At 45.4% G+C, this 12,151-nt stretch overlaps 1 protein-coding gene across 2 annotated transcripts in view; it reads right to left on the minus strand.

Moving 5' to 3' along the window:
- Positions 1–1,802: 1,802 nt before the first annotated feature.
- The window catches only part of TACC1 (transforming acidic coiled-coil containing protein 1), a 43,215-nt gene continuing 32,866 nt past the window's right edge, over positions 1,803–12,151 (minus strand). The window contains exons 7-13 of one of the 2 annotated variants that reach the window (XM_077805838.1): positions 11,379–11,516; positions 10,200–10,276; positions 9,341–9,384; positions 8,565–8,725; positions 7,425–7,531; positions 6,304–6,424; positions 1,803–5,299 (exon numbers count right to left, since the gene is read on the minus strand). In XM_077805838.1, the coding sequence (XP_077661964.1) occupies positions 5,231–5,299; positions 6,304–6,424; positions 7,425–7,531; positions 8,565–8,725; positions 9,341–9,384; positions 10,200–10,276; positions 11,379–11,516 (717 nt within the window). In that variant the 3' untranslated portion in view covers positions 1,803–5,230. The remainder of the gene's footprint in view (positions 5,300–6,303; positions 6,425–7,424; positions 7,532–8,564; positions 8,726–9,340; positions 9,385–10,199; positions 10,277–11,378; positions 11,517–12,151) is intronic. The other variant, XM_077805837.1, reaches the window with a different exon arrangement.

A 12,151-nucleotide genomic window follows, 5' to 3' on the forward strand; every position in this document is an offset into this window, starting at 1 on the left:
TTTTTATTCAGGCAATGAAACATGGAAAAAATATATTAGTAATCATTATTATAATCTCATTTGTGTGAGTATAACTCTTACAAATATTTACCTGACATATAAAAGGGAAATTATTGTACATATAAAATTTATGCAGATGGCAGTTACATACACTGTACAAAGCAATCCTGATAGTAGTCAACGCAAAGAGTTCTTCTTCCTGCCTCTGGGAGGGAAGAGACTGCACGAGGGATGCAGTGGAAACAGATTTGCAGTCAGGATGGTCATTAATTGGCACTTTACTGCAGACAAGAGATCTATTGCAAATGTACACTTGTAGACGGCAACATTAATAATTTTACAGGCAGGCAACTTTGACAGTTAAAAGGGATGGTGCAATTCTACTGGAAAAAAGAGAGAGATCATGCTTTGAACTTGGTGCATGGCCATTTGCAAGTTTCCGGGTATTAGCGATACATCTTGGCTTGTTCATCAGGGAAGGAGTTTTGTGTTCACAAGACACTTGTAAAAATTACTCAGCAAAGCTTGAGTATTGCCATTATCTCCCTGTACAGAGAACAGCAGCAACTTTCAGATCTTCCTGCAAATGCTGCTGAACGGCAAAAGATGGAGTGGCATCTTTACAGACCTGAATAGAAGGGTCTTCAGATGATGAGCCAGTCTAGACCAAAGCTTTGCTTCTGGGTCTGGACACTATAAAGCAGCATACAAGATAAAACAGTCTCACTGATTTAAAGTTCCATACATCTTCCATTATATATAACTATAACCATTATATATGTAACTATAACCATATTATAGTTAATAAATCATTCCTTAGGAATCTCATTTGCCCAAATTCTAAGGGCATGCTGAGAGGCACAGAAATGGAACAACACTCAGATGATAGACACAGTGAAAGTGCAATCACTGGACTCTGGGGAACAGATACAAATGGGAAAATGCTCTCAACTCAGATTACTACTGAGGGGGAGGAGGAGCTCTCTGCAGAACTGTCTTGCATTTCAGCTCTCTTACCTTTGGAGGAGCGGGAGGTTTGTTAAAGATTTACTTTGTAATTTGCAAGCTACAGTTCTATAGAGATACTGAGACTCATGACTGTATTTTATGGAGTGGTGTTCTCTGGAGTTTAACAAAACCTCTCTGCAAGGACGCATCATCTCAGAGCAACGGAGCAAAACCTCACAGAGAGACAGCTCCCTCCAAACATGCTACAATTTGAGGAATCAGTCTCCCTGAGCCCTAATGTGCTGCATCTCCAGACTTTAGCCCTCAATAAGCAAACCTTTCCTGCTTTTCGCTTCTCTTAACACAGGTGGGAGTGAACATGAGTGGCATAGTATGGGGCATCATATCTGAGGGCAGAGATCACATCAAACGACTATTCATAACAAAGGAAGAGTGCACTAATGGATATAATTTAAATTTTTTTATGTGGATTTTTTTGGGGATGAGGAGAATCTGTGCTGTAACTCAAACATAAAAGGGGTTTTTATTAAACATGCTTTATTAAGAAAGCTCTTCTCAGTTCTGTGGCAATCTCTTGTTTATTCTTAGGCTTTTCTAATTGGGTAGTAGAATAATGTTTTACAAAAACTCAGATTTGGTTCTGGAGCTGCCAGGCAGGTTTTCAATGCCATTTGGTTACTATCTAAACCAGTGGTTCCCAAACTAGGGGGCCGCTTGTTCAGGGAAAGCCCCTAGAGGGCCGGACCCGTTTGTTTACCTGCCGTGTCGGCAGGTTCGGCCGATCGCAGCTCCCACTGGCTACCGTTTGCTGCTCCAGGCCAATGGGGGTTGCGGGAAGGGCGGCCAGCACATCCCTCGGCCCACACCGCTTCCTGCAGCTCCCATTGGCTGAGAACAGCGAACTGCGGCCACTGGGAGCTGCGATCGGCCGAACCTGTGGACGCGGCAGGTAAACAAACCGGCCCGGCCCGCCAGAGGCTTTCCGTGAACAAGCAGCGGCCCTAGTTTGGGAACCACTGATCTAAACTCTGCTACAACACGGACACTGTTTGCAGAGAGCAGCTCAGCCCAGGATCCTGGCTACTCTTTTATAACCATGTCTATGAACGGCTTTACTGAAAACTCAACATTTTGAGCACGTTGGGTGAAATTCACACCTGTGCAGAGGACTAGCCCACTCGGTACTACTCAAGTCTCACCACAATCCTAATGTGCGACATGAGTGGAGCTTGGATCTTGTGCTGGAATTTTGCCCATTGTTACTAGGGGAGAGTTAAATGGATCCTGATAAAATAAAAAACAACCTGAAATTAGTGCCCAACTCAAAACTAACCCAAATTAACGAATAACTTATTTTGGGACCTGAAAAATACCTGATAACTCTCCTTCCCCACACAACTTTTTTCCTCTACTTTTTACCCATCCCTGCTGGGGCTGGAAGTGGAGATGCCGAGCTCCTCCCAGAATGGTTGCTCTCAAATCTGCAGACCCGAGAGGTTCAGAGCTGCATCTCAATGTTTGACTTTTTTCCTAAACAGAACCTTTGGGGGCTCACCCTTCATTCATCTATTTGCCATCATCCACTTGTAGTAACATCTAGCTACCACCTGCCAAGAAAGATTTATTATTATTCAAGAATCACAACACGATTTAGGTGCGTTCTGGAAAGGGCTAACCTGGAAACGAGTGAGCTAAAGAGAATGGTCCTACTTCAATCTGGCCACACCTAAACTATGGTATAACTCAGGGACAATCAATTATTTTTTGTTAAGGTCCAAAATTTCTTGGTTAAGGTATAATCAAGGTCTAGACTCTAGAGAAAATAATTTTAAAAATAACAATAATAATGATAATAAATAAATTAAAAGATTCTGGCATCCGTTCTAAAGCATCCGGCCATCCGGATTTGGCTACCTCTGGTGTAATCTGATCACTGAGGTTGACAGGAAGAGCAGCGTCATGGCCGCATGCTCTCCTTTGTGGTTGGCTCACGTACTGCCTGGACAGAGGTGACCCATCTCCCTCTGAAGATTATCTAACCCAAGCTTTCCTACCAACATGCTTGAGAGCTGTGTAACTACTGCACATGGGGGAACAGCACAGGAATGGAGGGTTTCCCTTCCTGCCACCACAGAGAGCTCAATATTCCCAAAAAAGCTGGGGGTCCATATCCCACAAGGGAACTACCCCAGGGCTAATTTCGGAGGGACCTTCTCCAGTGCACAGAAGGACACTACTTTAAAAGGGGGCATGCTAGACTGCTCCCATTAGCTCGTCATGTACTAGGGGCAGGTTGTCACCATCTTGGTCTTGTTAAATGTATAATAATGATCTCTATACAGAATACATTTCATAAAGTATATTTTAGAACTATGGCTCATACAGAAAGACGTGTGCTCTGCATGCTCCATGTTAGGAACCAGAAAATAGAATGGTTTGATTTTGTTATGAAATGGTAGCAGCCAAAAGGATTGCTAAACTTTTATATCTGCCACTAGCGAGGGCTCAGCTCCAAAACAGCAAATCCTTCCCTGGTTTGATACTTCACCACTATCCACCCAGGACTTTAAAATAGGATCCACTGGCCCCACACCTGTTGCCTAGCACAGCCCATGTTTTGTTCTGGAGTGGTGTCTGAAGGTCAGGACTGGTTTGCACAAAACCTCAGACAAATGGTTCCAAAGCATAATTCCCTGACCAAGAGAAATGAGTACGGACAGAGCAGTTTATACAGCTTGTGAGCATCACTGCTGTCAGGCTGGGGGTACTGCACTCCAGTGAATACCACATGGACGAGACCAGCTGCAACTCTGCAGGGTGGGAAAGCACTGCCAATGCGCAAACAGATAAAACTCATTGCTAATGTTGGCTCATGCAACAGCATTCCAAGTATGCTACAAAAACAATCTACATACAGTTAAATATATGTCACCCTGCAGAACGTCTGGGTCTCTACTGCAGTATGAAAGATGCTTCAGCAATTCTGCATTGGTGCAAATAAAGGGAAAATGCACACTATAGTTCTACTGAGTGGTTTGCTTGCATAGCTAGTATGATTCAGTTTCCTGCCTATTTGGACCTGCGAGTTTATTTAATAGCTGTTTGCAGCTGACTTTGCTTGTACTAGTTTCTGATTCTTTTAGTATTCGAAAAACTGCAAAGGCATTTCTCAGAGCAAGACACGGTCCAGAGCATTTTGCATCGTTTTAAATGGCATTCTGTATTGACTTGGAGAGAAGGATTTTAGGATATTCACCATATGCATAAATTAGGGCCTGCTCCCTTTCTTCTGCAGTCCCCAAAGGGAGAGGTCACTCCTCTAATCTCACAGCAGCATTTTGAACCAATAGCAAAGAGTTTTGCTTTGCATATTTTGAATTACTATTAAAATACTAATAATAAATATCAGGAAATGATGGTGCTAGAGGGCAGCACAGGGGAAGTGGTACAACCCCAAGAGGAGCTGTATGAAGTATGTTACCAAATATGCACGCACACCTGTCTGGACGGAAGATCCAGGAGTGCAGCTGTGAGGAAGGACCTACCAAGGCTGAAGAGAGAGAACAGAAAGCCCTAGTGCAAGGACAATAAAGTGCACTGACCAAGGGTACCTCTGCACTGCAATCTGAGGCATGACTGCAGCTCAGGCTGACATGGCTAAAGATAACGATGTAGATACGGCAGTACAAACACACCAGGGTACCTACGTGCATTCCTGAAGCCCATGCTGCTGCATCTACATTGCTATTTTTACCCATGCTAGCGCAGGTATGTCTACCTGAGGAGCAATCACACCTCAGATTGCAGTGTAGACATACCCACAGAGACACTTGGGCTTCCCTCCCCAGCTGCTGGCAGGGCATGGGATCAGGACTTGCTATGACATGTTACATGAATATACACGTGGATCAGCATATCAGAAATTAATCAAACCACTTTCAGGCAAACCATTTCACCTGTAGGATTAACCAATTAATCAAAACCACATGCTGTGGACGCCAGGGTGTGTGTGTGGGGGGTGAAACTGAGCTGAGCCCTAAAAACCTGGGGCTGCAAACCCTTTGAAACGATCAGACTAGAACCCTTTGGGACACCAGCTTTGCCTCTGGGGTGATGGGATCCTGCTGCCAAGTGGGGCAGGAAGCTGTGCGCATGTGCTTTTCTCTGCTCAGGGGAGATTATTCCTGGAGAATAAGGCAAGGTGCTCAACATTACAAAAAAAACAGCCAAGTGCAGAGTGTTGGACAAAGGGTGGCGAGGCTCAGTCAGTCTTTCCCATCTTTGCAATCAGCTCGTCACAGATCTTGGTCAACTCTTCAATTTCTTGGTTCTGAAAGACAAACGGTCACATGGAGATGAAGAGCTGAAGTTCCCCGCTGGCCACGTGTAACCAGTGAGTGATCAATTCCTGCCCCTTTTCCCACCAGTAATACAAATAAATCATCATCATCATAAAAGGGAAGGCACGGCCCCGCGGGGGGTGGGGGGAAAGGGAGGCAGAACCAATCTGCTTCTACTGCTGACCCTCTGCAGGGCCTGGGACGCTATCGCGCGGCGTGCTGGGGCCAATGAGACTGCTCTGCAGTTGGCATTGTAGATCAGGGCATTCACTTCTGCAAACAGGATTATGGCTACTAATCCCTCTGTAACGCCGTCCACTGCATTTCTAAAGCAGCTATCCTTGTGGCATGCAGGTACTCTGGCATGTGCCAGCTGAGTGAACGGCAGAGAAGCATGTAGAAAAAGAGATTCACTATCCGTGCTGATCCCCAGGAGATCTGCTCCCTAGAACGATGCCGGGAATCTGCATTCCAAGATAGTCCTGCAGGATCTGCTGTCTAGGCTGATGCGGGGGGATCCTAATCACAAACTATCGCTCTCCGGCTCTAACTGCCCACAAGCTCAGGTGACCCAGGTCCCTGTCGAGGAGCACAGTCCTGAAACAGCTCAAGGCGAGTATCAGCTGGGACACACACTCTATGGTGTGTGGGGGTTTAACAGCCGCATGGAGACACCCCGGTTATCATTTATCGTCTGGATTTCATGTCCCCAAGTGGACAGTGCAGCTTGAAATGCAGCTGTTCCCCATAGCCACAGCAATAGTTCAGTGTGATGGTAAGTGGATAACAGGCAGAGATTTAAAGAACAAAATTTATATTCCTCCCCTCCTCACTCTGCCTGGCTCCGGGCTAGCTTTTCTGAGACCCTCTCTCTCACGCCACCTGTGATCTGAGGAATGATCCCAAGATCAGTAGGAGACACTTTAATGGCAACTGTTTCCACTGAAATCAATAGCTAAACCAACAACGGGGGCGGTGCCCGAAGGGCCTTTACCTTCTGTTGGAGGGCTCTCTCCAGCGATTCCACCTTCATCTGCTCTTTGCGTAGCCCAGCATGGAGAGCTGCACTCTCAGCTTTTGCTTTTGTGCGCACCTGAGCAATTTCTTCATTGGCTCTGCATTGGGGTTGAGAGAGAGAGAGAGAGTGCGAATATTTATCGCATTGGCCACAGCCCAACAGAGTAACATGACACAGTACCACAGCGTGCAGTTATCTAAACACCTAACACAGCAAAGGATAAAGTCACCTATTAAAGCAGCCAGTAACAGCTGCAGTTGCTGGACTGACTCCAGTTTTCCTCCATGCTTATGAGCAATAGATTCTGAGGCTGTGTCTACATGGGGAAGTTGCAATGGTTTAACTTAAACTGGCTTTTAAACCGGTTTATTTAAGATGGGGCAAACCCCTGTGTGGACACACTGCTTTCAGTTTCAGAGCAGCTTTTCTTGGGGTAGCTTAAGTCAACTGCAACAGGTTTAAGATGAGCCAAAATAAGCTCCTTATACCAAAATCAGACTGTCGACATAGGGGTTTGACTGGTTTAACTACATCTGTTTAAATTCACACCTTAAGTCAAACCAGTGCTATTTTCTCATGTAGCCAAGCCCTGAGTGATGGGTAGGGGTTCTCTGCCTTCCCGCTTTAAGACCAAGAGGCCCCAGTGTCCCTGATATTCTCTGCCTCCGGACTTTAGGAAAGCCAGTCAGCACGTGCTGCCCCGTGATAACACTTTAAGTAGTAAGGATATCTCATCAAAATAATCGCCAATAATATTGTAAATAACTGGCTGCTTTAGGACCATTCTTAACTCACAATCTCCAATATTATAAGAGTGCAGTATCATCCAGGCCTCCTCACTATAAAAACACAAATGATAAGAACGGTAGATTTGCAAACTCTGTTATGCAGATTGCTTTAGCCTGCAGGAGTTCAAATTCCTCTAAACAATGAGCAGGACCCTTCTCAAGGTTACAGATTCTTTCAAAGACTCTGGTATGAATCTAATTTTTTATTTCTAAACCTGGCTGAAAGACTGAAATTAAAACTCATTCTTGTGTCTCCCAAAGTTCCAGACTCAGTCTTCATTCTCCAGAGCCCACATCTGGGATTCTTACTTGTCTAATTTTTCTTCTGCATGGATTTTCAGGGCTTGATACCGCTGCTCTTCCTGTTTGACCCGGGCTAAGTAATCCTGAGCACATTTTTTCAGAGCTTCTTCATTCTGGAAGATAAAAATTGCAAAAACAATGGTGACTAACTTGAAGTGGAGTTGAGCATGTCACAACTACAAAACTGACACCCAGATGGAAATTGAGGTTCACAACTTGGAAATATTTTTTATTCTTCTGACAGATTGCTCATTTATGCTATGACCTTTTTACTCTGATAATGTAAACAGGAGTCAGACCCAGTGTTTTTATAATGCCTTGCCTTTGCTCCAGCCCTTTGCTTGGATCCCTCTGCTACTTCTGATGTCTATTGTTCACAGAGTACAGGGAGAATGTGACTGTAAAATCTATAAAGAGGAACAGGCTCCCTGCTGCGATCAGCTCCAGCAGCTCTTATCACTGGCTTCCTGTGACATTTACAGCCAAGACAGGTACCCTGCTTATTCATCACAATGTTGACATATAAACAGGAGCACCAGAAACATCCTTCAACTGAGGGCAAGGAGTAGAGCTGGGCAATTTTTTGACTTGTTTTTGGTGAAAAATGAAGATTTGGTGACATTAAAACAATTTGCAAATTTGTGTCCATTTTGCCAGATTGTTTCAAATGAAAAAAATTAAAACATTTAGTTTCAACATTTTAAAAATAAACCATCTTGGTGTTTTTATTTGAAATGACTTTTAGCTCAGAAATGTCCTTTAATTTTATTATAAAAAATGCTCCGTATCAAACCAAAACATTCTGGTCAACCCGAAATGAATTTTTGTTACTTTCTGATTTGCTGAAAATTTCAAAAAATTTCATTTTCCATTTGACCCAAAACAATTCCGTCCTCCCCCCTCCCCCCCCCAAGAAATCTTTGCCTTGCCAGTGTATTGGGAAATCTGTTATTTGCCCAACTCTACCGAGGAGCATTGATTCAAAGAGGCGTTGGGGACATAAGACTACCAGAACAGTATTGGACAAGAAACAGTAATATCCTGTGTGCTTCTATAACCCCTTAACCAGAAACCATGGGACAGGACATCACACAGGCAGCACAGGAGGTACAACAAGGAAGAGGAAAGACCAAGAGAGTAAAGGACCTTCTTAAATCCTTCCAGAATGCCCTTCAGGTTCTCGTATCTCCGAAACAGATCCGACAGGGACCTTTCTACGGAGTTCAGGTCCGCCAGGGCCTGTTCCTTTTCCATTGTGAGCTGCTGAAGACTCTTCTGGGAGGCCATGTTTGTCCTCTGTTCATCTTCTGTGAATTAGAAGTAAATTATATTTACATCAAAACTCTCCTTTTCTGAAATGGAGACTGTTGCAGCCAAGGCCCCACGGGGGGTCATTGCTCCAAATTGCCACGTGACAGCCCTGGCTTGGGTTCCAAGTGGGAGGGACTCTCAGGAGCAAGCAGGGATGAAAGCACAGCTGGCCTTACTGTAGCGATCCTCACTGGCCAACTTGGGATGTTGCTGATGGCTCTTCCAGGGGAGCGTCTGTCAGCCTACCTTGGCTGGACCATACATCGTTGCGGTGCAAAGCCGGGGCGGGTGGTGGGGGGGTGTCTAATGGAGAGGAACCTCAGGGCTATGGGAACACGTGGAACCTCCCACTTAGAAAACCTCACGGTCATTTGTCAGGACGGAGTGAAGCTGGTCAGGGCAGGTGGTGGAGTGGGAATAAGGGATTCTGCTGCACGCTCCTTATGGAGGCCAGTCCTGGTTGTAACAGCAGATGGGCACTGAACTAGGGGAAGCTGATGAAACCGGGTACATTTTTCTCTGTGTTGTTACTGTGATCAGCATCCCACAAGCCATCCCGAGGCCACCAACTTCCTTACGCTAGTGACGGCTGCCACCCGGAGAGTCCTTACCTATCATCTGGGCAATGGTCTTTTCATATTCAGCCACGATTTTCCTAGAACGAAAGGGGACAGAAGACATTTACATACAGTCTGGGGTTTTGTTTTTATCTGTGAAGCTCTGTTGCTGGCAAACAGAAGCTGGTACGCTGTTGCCAAGCACACTTCTTAAGGCTTTGGGAAACAAAATGACACCAGCCAGTTCCAGAGGCAGCCTGTGTGCACAGTCTGAAACTGTATGTATGTACTTTCCCCAGTATGCATCCGATGAAATGAGCTGTAGCTCACGAAAGCTTATGGTCAAATAAATTGGTTAGTCTCTAAGGTGCCACAAGTCCTCCTTTTCTTTTTGCGAATACAGACTAACACAGCTGTTACTCTGAAACCTGTATGTATAGTCACAGTCTAGATTATAGTTCTGATTCCTCTCAATCACCTCCTCTCTTCTCCAGTAATATCTGCCTTCAGCTTCCACCCAGCTGACCTGGCCTTCCCCTGGGCTCTCAGACATGCACAGTTAATAGGATTTTACTCTTGCTGCAAAGAAAATGACAGACTTGTTACAGTCTGAGCATGATGAGCTCATGGCTTGTAACATGTTCCATCCTGAGCATGGCTATCCATGTTATCTTATTACCACCAAAGCTAACTAAACCACAAGAGTCACAAAAGAAGAGAAGCATGAGCAGCATTTCAGTACCAAGCAATTCAGCACCCCAAAATCAACAGCTTTGCTTCAATATACCCCAGTGGCTGCAGGGAAAGTCCCCCAAGAGTCAGGCGTGATTTGATCTGTAGCTCTGTGTGGAAATGCTAGAGGATAACATGGGGGGTGAACACCTAATTGCTCAGACCTGCTGCAGATTTTTACCTCATTTCCAAGACTTCTTGTCGGCTCTCTTCATATTTTTTCTTCCATTCATTTGCTTCGATCTCCTTAGTGATTATCTGCATTGTAAAGGAAACAAAATGCAAACTCTAACTCTCTACCCCCAGGCATTCATGGGCTGTCTTCTGGGATGTGGAGCCCTACAACCTAAGCTCAGCTTCAGACTGTGAACTGGGAATGCCATAGAGTCAGAGACATTAAATCCAATCACTAGCAATGCAAACCCCTAACATTTTGATATTAGCTGAAGAAAGCTCTTTAGAAGATTACCAGCAATGGGCAAAGATTTAATCTAGATTCCACTGCTGGCTCAAAACATTCAGAGCCTCTAATTGCAAACGTTTATGAAGCATTTCTGCTGAAAATTACATGCTTATGTCACTTGAAAAATAATTTTAAGTGGCAAACTTGAGGCATGAGGAGATGATTGCCCCAAAGCCTGCCACTGCATATCAACACAGGTGCTCAGCCGGGGGTGTTTTATGTAAGGAACCTGTGCAGATATTAGGTAAATTCATGGCTATAAAACTCTCCCTTTTTGGAGTCTTGCTTTTGCCACAAGACGATGGAAATGTGAGAATGTGGGGGATCTGCTGCTATCTTCTTTGCAGGCACCTTCCGCATGCTAGGAGAATTGCTGGCCAAACAGTAGGAGGGGACCCAAGAGGAACAGAAAGATTACAAACCACAAAGATTCTCCAGCACTTGATGCTTTAAAATCCAGACTGGATGCCTTTCTGGAAGGTGTGCTTTAGCCAGACACAAGATTCTGGGCTCAATACAGGGTAATGGGGTGAAATTGTAATGGCCTGTGCTATACAGGAGGTCAGACTAGATCTGCTGTTCCCTTCTAGCCTTAAACTCTAAAAACCTATGAATTATCCATCCCCTGTCGCACCGTGTCCACTGAGAATGTCACCCTGCAGCATCTCTGCCTCTCTGGGAGGCTAGCTCCCACATCCTGGATATACCTGTGATGTGGTGCAAGTGGGGCAGCAGAGGTTATATTATTAGTATGTCGCAGTCCCTAGAGGCCCCAGTGGAGATCAGGGCCTCCCGGTGCTGGCTGCTTCACAAACATGAGATGAATTCCTGCTCTGGGTGTACACAGTTTACTGCCCTGAGCAGGCACCAGCCCTGACAGTGCTGAGTCACCATTACCTCCTCTCTTATTAAAGTGAGCACGGCTGTTTTGTCAGATTCACTGAGGCAAACGCTTTCCAGAGGACTTTCACTTCCACTCGCTCTGGTCGTCATGGCCCCAGAGGCTTTGTCCTTTGAGCACTGTCCAGAATCGCCCTGCGGTGACAAGAATTACCGCTCAATGATACATTCGATCTGCAGCTTTTCTGCCCAGCTGCCTGTATTTGGGGTATGTCTCCACATTCTCAAGTCCTTCCTCCAGGCGCCCACCCATCCTGTATTTGTACATTGAAAATTCAGAGGCCCGTCTCCATTGTGGGAAGGAAACAGTGCAGTGTCTGGTCTGGGTACAAGCCCTATCACTCCGGTGACGCCCAGTCCCCTTCAGGTCTCATTGTCTATTGAGCCAGTTCCACCCTCTGTTGAGGCTGGATGTGTGGTTCCCTCCAAAGTCACTTGAAAATGCAGCTTCCATGGGAGAGTGAGGTGGTGTCCTCCTCTGGATGCATGCTCTAGGAGGAGCAGGAGCTCACAGGATGTGTGCACGGTGAAAGGAAAACGGGCCCCAAGGGAAGTCTCTTCCTAATGCACCTGATGGGCAAAGGTTTGAGTCCCTTCCAGGTCAGCCTGGCCTCTGTCTCTAAGCTACCACCCGTTATAAATCCAATAAACTTTGAGTCCTGAATAGGATGCTACATTTAAACCAAACGTAGAAAGGACAGAAAGCCCATTTCCCAGGGCCTATATCAGACAGTTTCTAATGAAGATGCTGCCAGAGTCAGATCCCACAA

The sequence above is a fragment of the Eretmochelys imbricata genome, chromosome 26 (genome assembly GCF_965152235.1).
Source record: "Eretmochelys imbricata isolate rEreImb1 chromosome 26, rEreImb1.hap1, whole genome shotgun sequence".
Lineage (NCBI taxonomy): Eukaryota > Metazoa > Chordata > Testudines > Cheloniidae > Eretmochelys > Eretmochelys imbricata.